The sequence below is a fragment of the Oxyura jamaicensis genome, chromosome 5, assembly GCF_011077185.1.
Source record: "Oxyura jamaicensis isolate SHBP4307 breed ruddy duck chromosome 5, BPBGC_Ojam_1.0, whole genome shotgun sequence".
NCBI lineage: Eukaryota > Metazoa > Chordata > Aves > Anseriformes > Anatidae > Oxyura > Oxyura jamaicensis.
Window position 1 is genome coordinate 54,783,095 of NC_048897.1, and position 21,441 is coordinate 54,804,535.

A 21,441-nucleotide genomic window follows, 5' to 3' on the forward strand; every position below is an offset into this window, starting at 1 on the left:
CTGTAACTGTGACAAAGTACAGCCACAAATCAGCACCGCCTCTCCATGGGTGTACCGCCGTTGCGACACCCTCTTTACCTGCGATCTTGTTGTGCAGAGCAGGCCTGGGCGCCTTGTGGCGGCGGCCGCGGCCCTGGGGAGCGGGACCAGGGCCCCGCAGCGGCACCGCCGTGCCCCATCCGCCGGGGGAGGCGGGCCCGGGGCCTGTCACGCCTCGCCGAGCGGGCGCTGAGCTCCGCGGGGCGGATCCCGGCGGCATAGGCTGGCACGGGGGGCCGGGCCGGGCCGGGCCACGGGCGGAGCCGTGCCGAGCTGAGCCGAGCCGGCGAGCCGAGAGCGAGCGGGAGCTTCCGCCATGGAGGCTCTGGCGGTAAGGGGGTCGGCAGGCGCCGCGCGGGGGGGGGGGACCGCGTGTGCGGGGCCGTTCCGTGAGCGCCTGTCCTTCTCCCCGCAGGAGGCTCCCGTGGCAGTCGCCGTGGCCGTGGTGGCTGCGTCGGCCCTGCTGCTGCTGCTGCTGAGGGGCGCGGGCCGGGGGGCGAGCCGCCCCGTCACCCTGCGGGACCCGCAGGCCAAGTACGCGCTGCCGCTGCTGGGCAAGGAGGTGAGCGGCGGCTCGGCCGCCTGCCGGGGCTGGGGGACCGCGGGTGGGGCGGTGAGGGCGGCGGGCGTGAGGGGCTCTTGGTCACGGACTTGCTGAGCCTCGGGGGCAGCAGCGGCTCCTGCAGCCGCACTGCTCACGCTGCGGTGTTAGGGCTGTTGCAGAAGGGTGAGCTCGTGTCTCTGTGCGTTTAAATCCTCCTTTAGAGCCGTGTTGCTCCCTTGACTTGTGCCCGTCAGCGAGAAGAAACTCCAACAGCCGGTGCTTCTGCGTGTCCCATCCTGCCTGATCTTTGGCCACAAGTTACGAAACGTTCTAAACGGCCTTGGGCAATAGAGGGCTCACAGATCTCGTTTATGTAAAGGTGCTGTAAGGATTGCACAGTCAGGCAAAAGTCACTCCTTGTGGAGCTAAAGGGAAAGAGCCTTTGGTTCTAAAACTTCTGAGCTGTTTCGAGTCCATTTTGAATGCCCTTTATGTTTCCCTTCCTAGCACTTGGCTTGCATACTAACAAAGCACAGGATTACTGAGGCACATCGTGTTGAGTAGAGTTTGAGATTCACAGCAGTGGTGATGTTGACCTCATTCTGATTTTTTTTTTTTTCTTTTCTTTTTAATAGGAAGTCAGTCATGATACTAAGAAATTCCGGTTTGGGCTACCTTCACCAGATCATATATTAGGACTGCCTGTAGGTAAATATCAAAAACACTTCATGACATGTGATTTCTGACTTTTATGATTTTTAAGTGTGTACTCATAGTTCTTGGATTTCTGTTTGTGAATTTAGTGCTCATCAAAGCACGGAGTTAAAAGCTGCATCTGAAAGCAGCTGTGTCAGAGAGAAATGTCAGGCCAATTTCCCAGAGAGTCATGTTTTAGACTTTCTGTGCGTGCTTTGTGCTACTTGTATTAAATTGTGTGGTGTGGTTTAGATACAAACAGTGAAACTGAACTGGGTCTGAGGAAATTAACCACTGTTCAGGATGTAGGCAGAAAATATATCTGTGAAAGTTTTTTTTTAGTACTACTTACTTGTGTTCTACCTTTTCTCTCTGGTGTCCTCAGTTTGTCAACTGCCCTCGTTGGTGTTTTTTTTTTGACAAATATGGTAATGCTCATAGATGAGGAACAGAAAAACTATTCTGCCTGGAAAGCTTGTAGCTATTGTATGCAAAGCCAAGGGGAAAATATAATTCCTGTATATATGGAAGGTGTTGCAATGTTCAGAGCCGTTTCTGTGCATGCACTTAACCGTGATTTACCTCCACACGTGTGTACAACTTTGGCTTGCTTTCTGTGGTAGGAGATTCATTTCAGACTAGGACCGGCACTGTCTTTCCTGTACCCTGCAAAACTGATGGCGTTGAACCTTGGACCTTGAATTAATGGTAATCTGGGCAGGGGAAAGTGTCCCTCACTGGTCTGCAGATGTAGTCCTGTTTGTTTTGCTTTGTATTTGGCAGCTTCCCTTGTGTCAAGGTCTTACCAGCTGTGTGCTGTGAGCATGTTCTTCCTGCATGCTGCCTGCCAAGGGTAGCAGTTTCTTCAGGTTCTCTACAGGCTTCTATGGGAAAATGTAATTCAACTATCAGCATTAGCTAGCCAAATGATAAATAAATTGGGACATGTTCTGTAATGTTTGTGTTTATTCAGAGTTTTTAAGAGTTTTTACGAATTTTGATATTTAAAAATTTAATTTATTCTGACTTTTTAAAAATAACTTTAATAAATTCTTAAGAATTTAAGAATATGATTCTGAAACTGTATGTACCTGATTACTCCCTGGGAGATTCCTGCCTTCTGCTTTTTGCCAGGATCATTTTACTAAAAGTGAAGTATTTCTGCTAGCACACTTCCTGCTTTTTGTTTTTACGTACAGACCTCTAGATTAATGCTGTTTGGATGGGGAGACTACCCTTGGCAAGGAGTTCCAGTTGTCTTAGCAGAAAGAAAGAAATCAGTACCTTTGGAGTCTGCCTCGTGGAGCATGAAGTTGGCCAAAGAGCTCTCAGTGGAAGCTGCAGAAGTTAGGGAGGCAGGAGTTATGGAGGAGGGATGTGGGCCAGAAGCTTTATTCTTGATAAATTGTTGCAGAATCTGCGGGAAATTTGCTCTGAGAAACCGCTGCTATTAAACCACGATATGTATTTATTGTTCTGTGTGAACAGATGCCTCCTTATTTTTGCTTCATTAATGACAATGTGAATACAGAATCCATGATATAGACGGCACTTGAGAACGAGCAACAAACTTTCTGTAGTTCAATATAAATTTCCTTTTTTTTCCTTGTGTCTTATCCTTTGTTTGTAATGTAGTGGCTCTCCTCAGTTACCTTGTGCTCCGGAAATCCTAAACTCTTGCTGAAAAAAGAAAAGGGCTCTCTGCTGACACCTGTAGAGCCGAGTAGCTGCAAATCCTGCATTTTTATGAGCTAAATACCAAACCCATAGATGGAAAAGAAAATCCTATGAAGTAGGTGCTCTCTTCTGACTAGCTGTGTCAACTGGAAAAAAATGTAGGAGTTAAAACTATGAAGGAGATCAGTTTTTTCAACAATATAGATCTGGTGTTAATACACAAAACCACAAGATAACACAAAATAAAATCAGTTAGGGAAAGCTATACTTTCCATCCTAGACAACTTTTTTTTTGTTGTTATCTATAGTGGCTTTTGTGTTTCAACTAATATCTCCTTGTGATGAAGCTAAGAAAGACTTACCACGTAGTCCAGTAGTAGTTTGCTGTGGATGTAGAAATGTACGCGCTCTTTGTGTTGTCTGAGAATACATATGCATGATGTATGCCATGACAGCAATAATATGCCATGAAAATAATAATGGATCGTGCAGCTATTTAAATATTATCTTTCTGACTAGTTTCCAAGTTTAAATAAGAGTCTAAATGTTTTATACAGCATTTACATTGTACAGATTTTCTCCGTCATTGCTTGTGCTTGGTGGCTTACAGTTAGTGGCTTATAATACCTGCTTTTCTGTTTTGTCTTGTCCACCAGGCTTGAGAAAAATTTGAAACCAAGTGATGAAAAAATAAATAATTGGATTGTAATTCTTTCTCCTAGGCCAACACGTTTACCTTTCTGCAAAAATCAATGGTAATCTGGTGATCCGAGCCTATACCCCAGTTTCCAGTGATGAGACAAAAGGTTATGTTGATCTAATTATAAAGGTAAATTTTGTTTTTCTTTAATTTAGATAAATTGCTAACTGGAAGGAAGGAAAGCACTTCATTTTAGTGAAATGCTGAGTTTATTTTGATTGGTCTTTTTTCTAATAGGATAATTGCATAGCAAACCCATTTCCCATTATCCTTGAATAATGAGTTGTATCTTGTGTATCTGCTGTACGTCAGACAGAAATAGTGGAGGCAGGGGAGATGGAGAATCACTCCTTTGGCAATACTGTATGAACTTCCGTAGTATTTTTTGTGTGGCAATGAAAAAAGAGCAATCACTCTGCCTGAAGCTGCCTTATGCTGTTACTAGCACTTACTGCTAATAGCTGTAAGAAGAAACAAGTCAATCAAAACTGTCTTTGGTGATCCTAGAGAAATTGCGATTTTAAGTCTGTAAGCAACAGAAGTTGTACTAATGGGCTTATTAAAAAAAATAGGGATATAGAAACAAGGGAAATCCTTTAAGCTAGGGATTGCAGGATGATTTGATCCCAGGATTTCTGGATTTTCTAATCCTTTTCTAAGACAGAGTTTGTCCTGAGGCAAAAATCACAACTTCTTTGTGCTCTCTGTTCTTCCTGTTAGGTGTATAGTGAATTGTTATTAACTACATAAAGCTTAACACATGCTTTGAAAGGTGAAAAACAGCACGTGGCTGAAATCTCTTGGAAAGTTACAAGAAAAGATGGAGCAATGCTATTTTCAGAAGGAGCGATTACAAAAATGGCGTAACATAAGGTTCTTCTTGGAGGGATAGTGCAAGGAGGACATCAATGCATAATCTGCTTGCCACCTGTTCTTACAAGCCTGGCTGTTTGCAGTGAGCATTAGAACGTGGCGTGAGAGCATTTCTCTTATTTTGGCTGCTTCCTTTTGCAGGGCACAGCAGATAACTAAGATCAAAGAATTGTCTCAATCTCTTTCAGATGCTCAATTCCAGACCTGCAATACAGTAGTCTTCAGTCTTTATTGCCTGCATGAAAGCTTATGGTTGATGTCATATAAATGATTGCTTTTTTATAGGTCTACTACAAAAATGTGAATCCCAAGTTCCCAGAAGGTGGGAAGATGTCTCAGTACCTAGATGACATGAAGATTGGAGATGTTATTGACTTCAGAGGGCCAAATGGACTCCTTGTCTATAAAGGGTCAGGTACTGTTACGCAAAGGGGGGAGAGCAAAAGGGAGGAACTTATATTAGTTATTCTCAGAGGTATTTGGTAAACCTTGATAACATTGTAGAGGAGCAATTTTGAAAAGTGAGAAAATCCACCTCTCCTGATCTTGACCTTGAGCCCATCAGAGTTGATTATGATAGGAAAGGGTACTTAGTGTTTAACAGAGTAATAGCTGTTTGTTGTCTTGCTCCTGGAACCACATAATTAAATCTGGAAAATCTACGATTGCATTATATCGCTAGGAAGACTGCATTGCGAACACCTCAGACATACATACAAGAGATGCTCCAGATGCAAGGGAGGTTGTGGCCTAAAATGCCACAAGATTGTGAGAATCTCAGTGTTCTTACTGAAAGACCCACAGCTCTGTTTCATTATTAAACCAGGTCTGAGCTGGCTGGGAGGAAGCTGTATGTTCAGAGAAGTAATCCTCTTCCAAGATGCAAGTATAAGACCAAAGGATTTTGCGTTGATCTTGACTGAGAGGGACCTTGGACTTAAAATTCCTGCTTCAGGGTGATCAGTGCTCAGCACTTCTCTGGATCATCAATCACCTTTTATGATGACTAATACACTGATGAATCTATTATATCTCAGAGGAAGTGGGTGAAGAATGTTTTGCAAATGTTCATTTCTGTGCTGCTACTGATCTTTGCTTTCAAGAGCAAAGTAGCTAGGAAGGCTTGTTACTAGTTACAGATTTTGTGAAAGATAATTGGAATATGTCAAGTGCCTTTCATATACGATATTTTTATGGGCTTTTCACTTGGCTTCTTCCTCTGAAATTAATACAAATTGTCTGATTTTGTGACAGTTTTGAAGTGATGGTATACCCAGGTATAGAGCAGAAATCAGCAAGGTCTTAACACAGAGTACTAGAAGGCATCCACCTAGCTGACTGCAAGTGTCATGAGGGTCGCATTAACGGAAAATCAATTACAAAAATGAAGTGGATGATGAAAGAACGCAGGGCTCCATCTTTACAGCAACTTGCATGTTGCTGGTTTAATATAACTCCATTGAATGTAGACGTGGAAGTGGCTTGATCTGTGGTGCAAATGAGGATGATGATTGCCTAAGAAACCTGCTTCTCTGTACGGGTTGGGGTTACCTTTATCTGCCACTAACTTTCATAGTTGCTGAGTGGTCTAGCCAGCGATGTGGGAATCCATTATAAATGATGCTGGGTAGCAGGGAAGGAGTAAATCACTTGCTCAAAGCTAGGAGTTTAGATAGACAAAGGGGTTTCTATTCACACTCAGTGTTGTGCTAAGCATGTTTAGCATTTACAGATCTGTCCTAACTAATCTGTAGGCTGTAGGAGTACCTCCTCATGGAATGTGTATCCATTTTTGTTTAGGAGTTCACGTAACTAGATGTTGAATATTTCTTCTAGGTACCTTTCTTATCAAGCCCGATAAGAAGTCTGAAGCACAGAAGAAGTTTGCAAAGCACCTTGGGATGATAGCTGGAGGAACAGGTAAAACTACTTCCGTTATATAGAATGTCACTCTAGAGAATGAAGAGGTCTTCATGGATGCTTGTAAGGAGTATAAAACACCCTGTACTTCAGTAGCAAAGTGCTCCCATTGTCATAGTCTGAGCTGCTCTCTAACACTGCTTGCACGGGTTTGACATTTAGGTCCACTGGGATTAAGGAACGCTTTTTTAGTTTGTTTTTAGTTTGCCTTTAGTTTCTCACTGTTCTAGTCTGCCAGTCATAGGCAGTACATTGCATTAATCTCCCTATGCTGAGTCTCTTTTGTCTGTGACGATAAATGGTGAGTGATCTCCCTGTCCCTATCTCCCAGGTGAGTGATCTCCCTGTCCTCAACCCTTGAGCCCTTTCCATCTTATTTTTTTCCCCTCCCCTTTGAGGGGGGGAGCGAGAGAGTGGATGTGGTGGAGTTGAGCTGCCCAGTTAGGTAAAACTGCTACACTGAGCTCCAGTGTCAATAACAAAAACTGTTTTAGGAGAATGTCCTGAGGGTTAAATTACTGGATGTGATAGAGAATGCTGAAGAGGAAAGCCCCAAATCAAATCCAAGTCCTGTGGTTGTATTCTCATTTTTAAACTTGTAATAAACTTTATAATAACAAAAAGGCCCAACCTCTGCATTTGGCATGGATTAGAAATTCAAAGGTTATTAGCCCTGTGCAAACTAAGCTCTCACTGAAGACTGAGGGAAGATAGCAGTAATACTGAAACATGTGGGTTGAAAGAAAGACCTGTTTTTTTAACTGCTTTGTTTTGAACAGGAATAACTCCTATGTTGCAGCTGATCCGTCATATCACAAATGATCCTAAGGACTCTACAAAATGTTACCTTCTCTTTGCTAATCAGGTGAGCATACTGACCCATCTGTTTGTCTTCCATTAATGGTATAACTTTTCTGTTGGCCTCTGAATTTTTGAAATTGATGTGACATTGAGAAAATACTGCTCTGCATACTTCATATTCTTCAAGTTTCTCTTTGATCTGTAATTTCAGACAACCGTGTATGACAAATGATATGATCTGAGGTGGCATATGTAAAATGATCAGTATAGGTGGGAGCAGGAGGTGTTTACTATGTAAGTTCTTATTATGTTGTCTTGGGTTAAAGTGATTTAACGAGCAAGTGAATCAAAAAAATAAATATATATAAATACTGCATAGTGCTGCCGTAGTTCTGATGCTCTTTTACTTGTTTTGAAGATGGCACTGCATAGTTCCACCTATACTCCGTAATTCCTGTGTTGGAATAAACAGGGTGAACAGATCCTTATCCCTCTGCTCAACTTACTCCTTCATTGATTTCAGTGAAACAGGATTTTGTTCAGTTCATCTCTTTCTACTGATTCACCATGCTGTATTTGCCAGGGTCAGAGACAAATCCAGCTGTGATTTTAGCCTGGCTTCAAAAGGTGTTCAAATTGCTATCTTTAAAATTGTGTTTAGGTGACTATTAAGTCTCAAAGTTTGTTGCTTTTTGTCTGAATTTACAGAAGCCAGTACTGATAATAGCCTATCATGTGAGGGGGGAAAAAAGAAACACTCTGAATGAGTTATCACTGCATTTGTCTTGTTGCGTGTTAGATAAACTCACATCAGAGGGCATCTTGAGATGGTTTGGAGTTAAACAGCAATCTTATTTTGCAGACCGAAAAAGATATATTGCTAAGAGCTGAGCTGGAAGACATTGCCAAGAAGCACCCTGATCAGTTCACAGTATGGTATACCCTGGACAGGCCTCCACAAGGTAAGCCACACTAGTACGCAGTGGAAACATCTTTACTCCTCGTTGTCTAACAGTCAGTTTCACTTGTGTGAAAACTGCTGCTGTTTTTGTAACCCCAGTATTATTCTCCTGCTATATCAGCTTAAAGCACCTACTTTTATATGTGGAAATAGAATTATTTTTCCCATTTGGCTCACTTAAAGTGGCAGAATCATTAAATATCACTTCTTGTAATCAGTTAGTTTTTCTTTCACTTTTTTTTTAATATCTTAACTACACTGCAGAACTTTTTTCTTCATCAAGCTTCTGCCCCCCCACCCCTCAATTTTTTTTTTTTTTTTTTTTTTTTTTTTTTTTTTTTTTCTGAATGTGTTGAGTGGCACAAGTCTCAGTACCTGTCCCAGTATGACTGCCCTGGGTGACCTCTCTCTCTCTCCCCACTGGAAAATCTTATTCTTTCTGTTTATTCCTACCTGATAGCTAATTTCTTTTAAACCTATCTTTTATTCACAGACATTCATTTGTGAAGGTCTGAATAAACCCTTTTCAACCAGATTCTTGTTATCCACATGCTTGTTGTCCCCTTCAAAAGGGACCACTAGCTTTTGAGCTCAGACATTTGACCCTATCTTTGCTTGCAGTAATGGTGGCATAACTTTGCTGAATCTTCAGCTGCTTTGTGAGTACAACATATGCAGTTAGTTTTTTTAGCCTTCAGACTGTACAGAGAGTTGAATTAATAGTTTGATTTCTTTGTTTCAGACTGGAAGTACAGTTCTGGCTTCATCACCGCGGACATGATTAAAACCCACCTCCCTTCCCCTGGCAGTGAGACACTCATTCTCATGTGCGGGCCACCACCCATGATTCAGTTTGCGTGTCAGCCCAACCTGGACAAACTCGGCTATCCCAAGAGCAATACGTTTTCTTATTAACAGTGATGTCATCCAATACCTTTTCTTGAGTAAGTACTGCATATTTTCCTACAGGAACAACTGGTATGTAACCGGGCAGTATTTCTGTGTGTTTTTTAACTGCATAATTTAATTTCTGTGGTTTTTAATTTCATAGTTGTCTTTGACTATTTTAATATTACAAGGCTAAGAAATGACGTGAGAAGTAATTTAGTCTAAGCTTGCAAGTTAGTTTGAAATGTTACATCTCTAGTTCTTAGGAAAAAAAAAGTGTAATTGGAGAGGTAGGACAGAGATAAAATGACTTGTTTGTTAACACGGATAAGGAATATGGGAGAGGACTATGAAACTGGACTAGGATGACATGAATGCTCAGCAGGTACTTCATTTAGTTCAGCCCAGTGAAGGGGAGAACAAAAAAGTCTTTTTTGAAACTGCTGGTTTGCAGCCATTTACCAGGGTTTAAGCAAAATGGCAGTGTGCCACTGAAAAAGTGTTTAAACAGAATTTGGATAACACATAAATTGCTTATATCTGTAGCAGAAATTCTCATTAGTCTGACGTTTATTCAGGATTATATAACTTAATGCTGTCTTCTAACGGCCTTAGCTTAACCATCACTGTCAACTATAAATGAAGCTCTAGGCTACCTATACAGACACACATATCCAGTGATGATTTTAGTGTTATTCCCTGTAAATGTAGTGCTTGCTCTTTTAGCAGTTTCAGAAATGTCCTTTGCTTAAGAAAAAACATGGCTTCTTCCTTCCTAGTGTAAGCTATGCTGAGTCAATCTTAAACTCAGCCATGCCTTGTCTGAGTATTTTTACCATGTAACATTTAATTTTTAGTCTTCAGTGCCTGAAGTACTGCATGTCCATTTTCAGAACTTAGTTTATACTACAACTGCCATAAGGTCTGAAAAATCCCTGAGACAAAAGACTTGTTTCTTCAGATGCTAATTAATATGTTTACTAAATCTTTCCCTGGTAAGAGATCAACCACAAATACCTCTATTGGAATCATTCCATAGTCAGGAAAAAATACAGGAATATACAGAATTTATTTATAACAGTCAAAAATTTATGCATTTATGCCTTTGTTATAACCAAGATTTCTTACTATATACAAAAAAAGATTGCGTAGGTTGAATATTCACAGCCAGGTTAGCACAATACCACAAGGAGTTATAAATACATCCTCAAAAGAATCTGTTTGGAATATCTCAGTGACATTAAGGCTGCCCCTGTCAGAGCTGCTTATCCTAGTTGTAATACTGTAATAATTAAGTCTAGGTAATTAAACTGACAGAATATTTCGTGTGCCTGCAGTATATGATCTGGCCGTTAGTGTTGACTGCACTGCCAGATTAGAGATGTACTTGACTGGTATGCTTGGTAGCCTTTAGTAAGTATTTTTAGTTGGCTGATGTGTAGACTAATTTCTCACTCCTATAGATTTTCAATTATCAGTTCATTGTTCGGTGATTGGAAAAAAATACCTAGCCTTAATTTTAATATTTTGGACAATTATTTGTTTAGCTTTTAAAATATGGCAATACAGTGCAGGGTCAGGAGAGGCTTAGGGAGTGAGGGCTAGAGTAGGCTATCTTTAAAAAGTGCAATTGATGGCTTTCAAAGATCCCATGCTACGTACTCTGGACAGTACCTGAGATTTCCCCATTACTTTGGGAAGGTTTATGGCTAGGCCTGCCCTCAGGCTATATTAACATCCTGAAACCAGAAAGGAGAGTAATGCAAACCATCCGTATCCAGAGACTTTTCTTTATAATTTGGTAGATCTCTTTTCTGGCATTTCTCTGTTTACTAAGATATCCTGTTAGTACCTTGTTAATACATGAGAGGCACATGCCAACAGATGCCACAAGTAATTGTTGCTGTAAAGGTGACATGTTGACCCTTGAACTGCCCCTCAAATCAGTAGTCAGAGGTTTTATTTCCCTCTGTTACAGTACTGCAGTCCAGCCTAGCTCAGTAGAATAGCAGCAGATATATTTTGTTAGGTTACAAAGAAAAAAAAGTTTATTATGGTACTTGTCTGATGCTCCGTAGTCACATTTTACATGACAGGACAATAGTATTGATCTCCTATTGATAAATGAAGTACCCTATGAAAATCTATCTGTAGCTGGAATGAGAAGACAACTGGAAGTGTAATAGCAATATTGTTTATAAAAACATCACCAGTTCTCACGCAAATGTTACAGTTTCTGCTACAGGCACCAGGCCTGAGGGCTGTTTGCAGGCATATGTTTTATTTATATGTTTTATTTATTTGGAAGAAAACAGGCTTATTATCATTCTGTCATTACTGGTCTTAGAAGGCTTTCTCTGAACTGTTTAGACTGCTCAGAAGGCTTATGAGCATCCTGATGTTAGTACTGAGGCACATGTGCAAACCATTTTAGACAAACGTAAATGTACAGAGAAAGCACCTTCAATAGTACCACTTAAGGAATCATGGTGGAAATTCTGTTGTGCTAACAGAGTACGGCAAACCCTATCCTGACATTTTGAATTTACATTTTATATTAATTAGTGTTGTGATTGCCCCTTGATCATGAACAACTTAGTGCTTATGTTAAAATAATAATAATAATAATAATAAAATTTAAACAAAGAGCCAGCTTTTGAATCTGTTAGTTCTCCTGGTAGTCCAAATGTTACATAACATTTCCTACTGCAGCTGTTCACTATTGTTTTGAGTTACCTTAAGATGTGTGAACAGGCCATCTAGATTGTCATCCTCATGATAAAAGCAAGGGCTGGGTGGATAGTAATGTTTTATTTTCCCCTTCTACACTGCACTCGGAGAAAGAGGGCAGGACCTGTACTAGTGAAAGGGATGAGATTAAAATCCTTTTATGGGAAAGTATTTCTGGCAAGACTGCAGTCGTAGTTTAGCAGCCATTAGAGGTGAACTTGCCAGGATCAGTCTGAAGTGCTAGGTGGCTGTGGTCAGTCCATGAGGTACAATAGAATATTAACAATTCTTGCATTACAAGTTAATCATAAAAATAAAAAAAATATAAAAGATCTTTCCTATACCAGTACAGAAACATACCATGTAAAAAGATGACAAAATATAAGGGTAAAACATCCGGTCTTTCCAGACTCTAGAAAAGAAACAATTCTGTACCAATCCTCTTAATACCTATTTGATATTATATAATACATAAACAGTGGAGAGGGAAGTTACCTGTGAAGTGTTGCTACGTTAGCAAAACAAAATGCTATGTGGTGAGTCTCACTGGCAGAAAAGAGGTAAAACTTTGCAGTACCACAGCATGAAGCTTCTCCTGGCCACCTCTCCAGACAGGCATGAGGTATTAGTGTTCTTGGTCACACTGAAACATTATCTCCAGTCTTCAAAGGTAGGTGTTAAAAATCTGCTGTCATTTAGCATTTCATCTTGGCTTAACATTGTCTGAAAGAAAAAATGCAGCAAGATGTGAACGAGCAAATATATTCAGTTAGAGGCCTACAGTTAAAGAAATCCAGCTGTAGTAAGATCGGATGCACAACAGAGGGGGTTAGAGCCACATAAAACTGAAAGGAATCTCTCTAACGCTGTTTTAAATAGTGATACTGTTATTTGATTGATGAAATACTCACAAAAAATTTGTGTGACATTATTCTTTATATCCTTCAGTCTCTTTATTTTTAAAAATCAGCTGCTATAGAGTCAGGAACATATACAGTGTTTTTGTGTCATTCCCCCCCCTCTCGCCCCCATGGATTTTTAGCTCTTCTAAATCTTCAGATCTTACCTCTTCACAAGATTTTGAGATGAATATCTGTTATTGGGTCACGGGGTCAAAGAGATAGCATAATTCACAAAAACTTAAAATAGGCTTAAATGAAACTTAATTTCTAGTATGATTTAAAAGCGATTGTTGTTTTTGGACTGCGAATGTGCAACTAGGCTATAAAGAGTTGCTTAACAAGAATAGCAACCCACTTACTCTTCACCACCAGCAATGACCAACGTGCACCGAATTCTAGTAGAATACATTTGTGACTTTAAAACGAGTAAAATTGGTACATACCGTAAGATTGCTTATGCCTTGAGAAAAAGCCCCTATTTGCTTTACTGTTCCTTCTGAATGTTCCATCTGTAAAAGTATTCAGCAACTGATTCAAATCAGACAGTATATGCAATGTTATTCACTCTACCTGCATCTTAGGGAGGTGTCTCTGCCTCGACAAATGAAGCTGCAGTATTTTTAAAAGTTCTGATTTCTGCACTTCGGAAAGTTACACATTAACAAAAATGTCTCCATGTTAAGAGGTACATGAAAATGCACTAGTGATAGAAGGATTGAATCCTGGTGAAGAAAGACTAATTCTGTGAAACTTTAGCTGTAATTCACAAAGAAAAGAAAAAGCTTAAATGGTATTAGCAGTGAAGAGCAGTATTTTCCAGAAGGTACAACACACAAAATAATTCTGGTAATATACCTCCATAGGCAAGCAATAACTGTCCTTCATAATACAGCCCTACCTATTCTTACACAAAAAGGCTATCAGTTCTAGGGCATTAACGTTTCACTGTGTGACCACATGCTCAGAAGTCAGGCTAGTCACTCCCCTCGTTAAAAATCCATTATTTCTGTAATGCTTGAACAGCCACATGTTGTAAGCTGTTGGCTCAAAGTTAATACATTGCCTTGCAACTCAACCACATAACTGGACATCCACACTAAATTACGGTTTGTATATTCAATTCTGTCAAGGTTTTGCTATAGTCCCCACTTAAGAAGAGCACTTTATTTTTACTAATGTGAACATGGAAAAAAGACAATGGTTAGGTAACGAACACAAATGAGATGTTAGATGCAGTAAACCATGCAAATGACAGAATGACTTTCATAGTTAGTCTTATCAATTTTGTGACCATTCTCTCATTAGGATTAAAATGTTTCACTGAAGGTCACTGGAGATAGGCCAGGTACCCCAGTTGCCTCTGTCTGGATCTTGTGTTGACCAAGTTCACACAAGCCTCCGTTAGCTCCATTTTTCAGGGCTTACATCCTTTTACACAAAAGCAAAGTTGAATAGAGTTCAAGTGGTTTTAGTCTTCATCATTTGTATGACGTCTAGACATAAATTCATTTAGCAGTTCACTACTAAATAACGAAAGTGAATTACTTAAGTATTGGTTTATTAATAATCTTGTTCACTATTGTGGCACTGTTTTCATGTATACCTGTTTAAGCATAACTACTTCCCATTGTACATAATGAAAGAATTCAATGGATGCTTTGATTAACCTGTTAAAAATATACAACCCAGTTGTACTTTTAATATATAACTTGATAGTTCTGTACAAATTAGTCCAAATTTATTACATTAAAAACCACCCATATAAAGATAAAGAAAAAAAGTTGTGTTCCATACTCAAATTATGAAAGCTAGAAGTACAAAAGCCTTGTGTTTACTGCAACCTCCACCTTAACTGTCAAGATACATTGACCTTCATAGTGTAAAGGTGTTACATTCCTGAAAAAGGGCTTTAAGATGGATGAGTTTATCATTATGTTGATTAAAAAAAAAAAACAACAGCAAACCTTAACATTCTTAGTATAAACTCTTTCAAGTGTCCATAGCCAATACTTTCTCAATGAGTTCATGCGAATGTAGCAAATACTGTTATATGCTAAGGTTTCATTATTTGCAAGCTTTGGAATGCAAGGAGAGGGTGAGATGAGAATGGCATCAGTCTGTTTGTCCCACCTGATCCAGCTCCCTATCAGTGAATGGACTAAGTCCTTTGTATCCACCATAGTTCTTCTGAGTACCGTTTGTAGCACCTGGATTTGTATCCATAGGACAAATATAGTCTGTTGATTCATCAAATTTCTTTTTTCTTAAGTTTCCAAAATGTGAAAATCCAAGTTTCTTTGGCTAAAAGAAAACAAGTTTTAAATTAGAAGAATATTTAGAGGACAACCTTATTTAAAATCCTTTCCTTTTTATTTACTGATGTGCCTTAGTCCTTCAAGTATGTAAGATACTAAATAAATAAATTTAATTGTTTCCAAATTGGGAGTTACCAGTTCATTTTAAATACAGTTAGATCAAGTTCTGAGAAAAGACAGGATTGCATGCTAATTTCAAAAATGGATTTCAACAGTTAGCAAAAAATGAAATGCCTTGATATCCAGAGCTAAGGAAAACATAACACCACTTCTAGAACTGACCTCTCCCCACCCATATATGCCCCTTATTTCCTTTATAAGAAAGGAGAGAGGAAGGCTATATAGATTACAGATTCTGTTATCTTTTTTTTTAAAGCAGTATGTACGTACCCGAACTTTGGCAGTGGTGGTCAGAGGTGTGTATGCTGTTGACTCTGTTATATCTCTCTTTTCTTGCTGTGCCTCTGGTCCAATTAATACATTAAAATTGGTTGTTAGGTGGCGTCGCAGTAGGGTCTTTTGAGGTGGAATATTCAGCAGCATTGCCAGTGTGTCACCATTGAAGCGAGGTTCAAGAATCTATTAAAAAGATAGCAAATATTTAACCATATAAAATCAATAGTAAACCATTACAGTGCTTATCAGAGGGCTTTCTTCATTCTAGCTATCTACATTAGGCATTTTATAGCTCTGTAGTGATACAACATTTGCTAGGCTTGAATAAGAAATACATGAAAATAGGAGGTAAGAAATACAGAATATGATCAGACAAACACCTAGTTAAATTGATTATCAGTCTTCACAGTTGCTTCGACTGAACAAAGTTCTTTGTGATATTTTCTGCTATACTTCGACTATGGTATTACTCTGAAAGTATGAGCTTAATCTTAGCACAATTTTTTCTATTTCATTTTTGCAAAAATTCTATGGTGCTAGAATAACAGTATTTCAGAACTCTTGTTTTTACTAAGCTACAACTAGTTCATGTTTTGAATCAGAAAAAAAAAAATCCCATTCCTGACTGCAGGAAACACTAATGTGAGTTCAGAACAACTACTTCCTGTGTCATGGTGTTGGCTCAGAATTTTATTAAAATCTCCCCAAGAAACCCTCAAGGATTCTTTAACAAGTAATTTTCCCACAGAATAGTTTTTTTCTTTTTTTTTTTGTAATGTACTACTGCTAAGTGCATGCACAGCTCAGCTTTGAATATAAAAAAAAGTCTTAATTCCTTTTTTATTTTAGTTTTCCTTTGTATAACTAAGGTGCATGGATCAGATGCAGAGGTGTTTTAGAAGGCCGGACCATGCTGTCAATTTGCAAATGTACGTTTCTTCCTGCTTGACAAACACTAGATACCGGATACAAGATGTTTTGCATTAGTCTGTCAATTCTTAGTAGATATGTAGTAACATATTAAAAAGAATTCTTACAATGAGGCCACCGTGCACTCCGCTTCCTCGAAGATTTGGTGCGTATTCTGCCAGATCAACTGATCTGAGCCATTCCATCACTCTGTGATTGGACCACTGCACTACTTCAGAAGGTGAAACGTTATTCTGTTAAGGTAACCAGAAAAGATGATGACAATATTGCCTGCTCTGTCACCACATGTTCACAAAACATATCTTTAGGTTGAAAACAGCAGTCCTCCTTTTCAATAAAGGGAAATATTCCCCAGTTCTTAGATACTGATTCCGTTCGAGGCATCTCTCAGACACCTTCTGGATCAGGTGGTAGACATAGTCTAGTACAGATGAAACCCATCTATTGCATCAAGTTCTAAAATAATAGAGGCAACAGATGAACAGATGCTAGGTGTAAAAAAAAAAGGGGGGGGGTCATTTTGAGAACAGCATTATTGTCAAGGCTTTGATTGTATGACTAGATGACTAGGAATAAGCTATGCGGATCAGTAAGGCAAGAACCCATACAGTCTTAAAATTTTAATTAGGACGACAACAAAAGAAGTATTCCAAATTGTTCTTTCAAAAGTTGAATTAACTTAAAACTGAGCAAACGATTTCTAAGGGAAGATGCATGAGATTCAACTAATAAATGCTTCAAGCGTTTAAGGACTTTATAGGTTCTTCTTATCTGTGAGTACATGTTATATTCCAGAGCAGGAATGCACGCAACTACTGCTTTAGAGGCAACTAAATACTAGTTGTGTCTGAGGTATTATAATTCATGGGGTATAACAAGGGGGTAATAAGTGCTTGTTTAAATTAAATTACTTAAACATTCTTTTACCTCCTCAACTGGTCTTCTGCGTAGACAGTGGGGGTTAAAACTGTTGACATGCAGCACATGAATGGCACACTTAATACTCAGATGATGCAGCTGACTGGTGACTTTCAGAAAAAGAAGGTCATTCTGTAAAAGAGAGAGCCTTTTAAGTGGCACAGAATACATACTAAGACAGGTACTTTCCCGAGGAAATAAGATATCAAACTTGATATATTTTAATATTGTACCATAGTAAGATAGCTAAAATCTGAAGTTTATAGCCTGTTAAATAAAATCTAGGCTCAGGGATAGTTTTAAAATATCTGGTTGTTTTTGATCTGGCTAAGATCCTGGTGTGGTAGGGTCGCTGAAGCCAGCAGTACACATCTAGCATGGAACAGTACGGATCATGCTTCTATAGCAAGGCTCCTCAAGCAGCATTGACAAGGTTGTATTTCTGATAGCAGCTAAATTAGGTGCGTTTTTAAAGAACACCAAAACAAGTATTTCATTATCCAAACCTGGGCAGGGAAGCTGTAGAAGTAAACACAGTGGCTGTGCGTTTGCTGCTGATTTGGTGAGAGCTGTACAAGTTACTGGATTTGCTGCTTATCTTTAATTTACCTAACGTTGTTATCTTGGTGAGGAGAACAAAACTCTGCAGAAGCTGTATGTAAAACAGGTCATTTTACCTTCAATTTTGCTGCTTTTATGATATTTGAAAGAGAAACTTGCAGAATTCAGCTGTAAAAGCCCAGATTACTTATTTTATATACCTTGGGAATAGTAATAGTGTACTAAACAACACAAATGAGTTATTACTAGCACTATTTCTGGCTTACAGAAGTCTAACCGCTCGCATTCTAAGAAAAAATCTGTAATGGTTTTCCCGTTCTCAAGTTCAGAGTTACGTTAAACTGAGGCAAAAGGATTTTTTTTAGCTTACCACAGTTAAATACTGCAACATTCTCCCATCAACTCTGGACTCGTGAAACTGGTCTTTGTACTGAGGTAAACCAATGTCATCAAGCCAGCCTGCAAATACAAGAAGTGGTGTACCCAAATCTGGGTCAGTGAGAATGATGCCCTGCTCATCTGGGCAGGCTTGTTCTGAGGCATTCATGTAGCTCGTTCCACTTATTCACCCTTAAAGGACAACCTTGTATCAGAAGCCTAAAAGCAATTACCACCATCCAGCTTTGTCTACAATACCCCTGCAATACTTTAAATACAAAGTGTCTGTACTGTAAAACTTAGCTTTTGCTAGACTGAGTCATACCACCCCTATGTACATTCGTTGTCCTTCAAGATGGATGGGCCTGCAATACATGTTTGTTTAAGCAGTTATCAGACATCTTTTCAAGAGCACTAAATTTCAACAGGGCAAGATTTTTAATAGACTGAGGGTTTTTGCATTGTTCTTGACATTCAAATATAGTTCTATAAAGTTCCAGTGGTTACTCTCCCATTCAGATTGCAGAGTACTAAACTACTTTATGAAACAAGGGTACCATGAAAGGCATCAGACTATTAAATGGTATGTGTTTTATAAAGTATTCCTCCCAGTGCTGTCTTCCAGTCGAGACTCTGTGGAGTATGCAGATAAACAAGAAAACCCCACAGTCACCTACTTGTAGAACTACTCATCTGATATATCTGTAAATGCTTAAAGGTGGTGGTGTTTTTTTTTATCTCAACTGCATAACAAAAAAAGTAATTTCCAAACACTTCCACAATTCTTCACTTACGTGTCACCCAGATATGATCGAGTTGTGCAGACTTCTCATCTTGTTTTGCATTTATTGATTTAATAGCCAAAACTAATTTCTTCCTGTGCAGCGGATGCTTTATTCCCATTTCCTGTAACAATAACCATTAAAAAAATAGTTTACCTCGCTTCTGGCTCTTTTCATTGCATTAAACAGCTACTGAAACATTTCAAAAAGGTAGAATTGCCAATTGTTTGAAGGGGCCTGGTTGTACAAAATCAATATTTATGGTTGCTTGAGATAAACAGTTACAGATATTACCTTTTCCATGTCCTGAGGTGTTGCAGTTAACAATGTATGGCCTGAGGTCACCCACTGCCGTGCAAAAATGACGTACTGCCCTAGACCAAAGTCCTCAAGCCAGTTACAAACTCTCTCAGTGCTCCACTGAGCAAACGGAGCATTGTAGTCACTGAAAAGTAAAAGAACTCTTTGAAATTCTTACAAGAAATAATATGCTTCTTGTCAGAAAGATCACCACATACCAGAGGAAATACTACAGCCTAGGTACTAGTATTCTTTATTATTGCACAGGATAAAGTCCAACAGCCACTCTCTCAGTATATGCTGTGGTACTAGTGTCCTCCTAATCTGACTGCCTAGCTTCCTCTTATGAACAGTTGGAGCAGGGTAAGGGGATAAAGATTAAAGTTTCCCATTTGAAAATAAAGAAAAGGGTAATTGCTGAATCCTCAGCACTGCAAATATTCCCGCAAGAGATGATGATAAGTTTCCTTGTTCTTTAATAAGGTGAACTTTTGTTGCTGTTACCTGCAGCTGAAGGATTGCAGATAGGCAAGCTAATCAGGATACATTTTCTACTAGGTAAATTATTTCCTGTTGGGGAATTCCATAGTGTAATGAAGTATGTTGGGCAATGTATTCCACAAGAGAAGGAATTTGCTGTTCAGCACATTTAAGAACATCTTTTAATACACTGTGCAAGAAAAAGAAGAAATCATTACCTTTTCTGGCCTTTGGTTTCCTTCGATCTGGATAACCGAGGTCCAGCTGTTGCACGGAGACCGCCTCTTCGAAACTCTGCCAAACCCAGATCGTCTGCAGGGAAGTTACCAGACTGAGTTCTTCTTATTCTTTCAAAACAAGAGCGCCAAAACAGTACTATTAGCATCCAACAGAGAACATTTGTTTCATATGGAAACTATAATGACAACTAGCAGCTGTATCAATCTTCCTGTAAACCACAAACATATGATTCAAGCAGCAGCCAAAGAAGTTCCAAGCAAACACTGTCTAGACCGAACTCTGAGTAAAGAAAAAAGCTCTGCAAAACAGCCATGACCTTTCAACACAAGTAATAATCTACACTAGAGGTCAGACTTCTAAAACGTCTGCTGTCCTGAAGTAGATAAAATGAACACAGTAAAACTCAGTCCTCCTGCATTTTGTTTCTTCTGTTTTCTCTTTTTTTTTTTTTAACTGAAGGCTTCTGTAATGAACAACTGACTATCATTTAACTTTTTCATAGCTAGTGAAACTATTGGTATTCTAAAATAACAACACAGCAGAATACATTATTTCCTCCAACAGTGTGATGCTTTGTATATTACCATCCATTGTCCTCCACCCATGTGTACATAGAGACACACCTGTACAACTTCAGAATAGAGCTGATTTCCCTCTTTTTTTCTGAACTTTATTTTATTTTTGCTGTAGATACTGCAGCTTTTACTGAGAACTGAAATAATTCTGTTGAAATACTTTGATAGGAAACTAAAAAATATCTTACTTTCCCCAGATTTTCTTGATCCCTTTTGGACTCTTTCTATTTTCTGGAGACAGTGGAGACTGTGGACCTGAATCCGTTCCAGAAGGAGGAGGTGAAAGGTCATCTGAGACTACTGTACCATCCATGTTCTCTGTTTCTCCTGGGTTAAGAACAGTAATAGTCATATTTTGTACTAATTGTTGACAAAGTGGTTATCTCTAATACTTTAAAAAAGGTAATAAATAAAGATAAAATAAAGCGTTCTTGTATAAAAAAATCTTGCTCAGAAGGTGAAAAAAATATTAGTTATACATTTCATACAAAAAAAAATGAGTAAAACAGTATTGTTGTTTCAATTTATTTAAAAACATTAATTAATTCAGGGTCTTCACTTGGGTCTGCTCTTGCCTTTACTATTCTTAATACCAAAACTCTTCCATCAAAATCAGTGGGAATTTTACTGTTTTCACTGAAGAGTAAGATTATGAAAAAGTATTAAAATAAATAAATACATAAATCCCATATGAATGCCATAGAGCAAAAGCTCTTATTTCATTTCAGCACTGCACTTAAGAAATTCAATCTGGATTGCCCTCTTGGTATTAGTATTTTATAGAGAGGAGAGAAAGGGAGGGAAAAAGGAAAGGAAAAAATAAGTAGCAAAATTA

At 38.9% G+C, this 21,441-nt stretch overlaps 2 protein-coding genes across 19 annotated transcripts in view; one reads left to right on the top strand and one right to left on the bottom strand.

Moving 5' to 3' along the window:
- The first annotated feature begins 322 nt into the window (after window positions 1-322).
- LOC118168631 (NADH-cytochrome b5 reductase 2) lies at window positions 323-21,306 on the top strand. Its single transcript, XM_035329173.1, has 10 exons — window positions 323-370; window positions 455-601; window positions 1,219-1,291; window positions 3,679-3,785; window positions 4,815-4,944; window positions 6,366-6,449; window positions 7,229-7,314; window positions 8,113-8,212; window positions 8,954-9,155; window positions 20,804-21,306. Exons 1-9 carry the CDS (start codon window positions 356-358, stop codon window positions 9,124-9,126), a joined length of 915 nt encoding a protein of 304 aa, XP_035185064.1. The 5' UTR covers window positions 323-355; the 3' UTR covers window positions 9,127-9,155; window positions 20,804-21,306.
- The window catches only part of PPFIBP2 (PPFIA binding protein 2), a 106,285-nt gene continuing 97,024 nt past the window's right edge, over window positions 12,181-21,441 (bottom strand). For 12 of the 18 annotated variants that reach the window (XM_035329152.1, XM_035329159.1, XM_035329160.1 and 9 more), the window contains 11 exons: window positions 20,795-20,933; window positions 20,010-20,138; window positions 19,306-19,456; window positions 19,024-19,135; window positions 18,222-18,310; window positions 17,300-17,422; window positions 16,480-16,605; window positions 15,437-15,625; window positions 14,862-15,032; window positions 13,175-13,240; window positions 12,182-12,552 (listed from right to left, as the gene is read on the bottom strand). In XM_035329152.1, the coding sequence (XP_035185043.1) occupies window positions 12,481-12,552; window positions 13,175-13,240; window positions 14,862-15,032; window positions 15,437-15,625; window positions 16,480-16,605; window positions 17,300-17,422; window positions 18,222-18,310; window positions 19,024-19,135; window positions 19,306-19,456; window positions 20,010-20,138; window positions 20,795-20,933 (1,367 nt within the window). In that variant the 3' untranslated portion in view covers window positions 12,182-12,480. Of the gene's footprint in view, window positions 12,553-13,024; window positions 13,241-14,861; window positions 15,033-15,259; window positions 15,373-15,415; window positions 15,626-16,479; window positions 16,606-17,299; window positions 17,423-18,221; window positions 18,311-19,023; window positions 19,136-19,305; window positions 19,457-20,009; window positions 20,139-20,794; window positions 20,934-21,441 lie in introns of those variants that run through there. The other 6 variants (XM_035329162.1, XM_035329163.1, XM_035329168.1 and 3 more) reach the window with 4 other exon arrangements.

Excerpts from the sequence above, each read along its gene's own strand:
- LOC118168631 (XM_035329173.1), top strand. Across the intron at positions 3,786-4,814 it reads ATGTTGATCTAATTATAAAG|GTCTACTACAAAAATGTGAA; the intron begins GTAAATTTTGTT and ends GCTTTTTTATAG. Across the intron at positions 7,315-8,112 it reads ACCTTCTCTTTGCTAATCAG|ACCGAAAAAGATATATTGCT; the intron begins GTGAGCATACTG and ends CTTATTTTGCAG.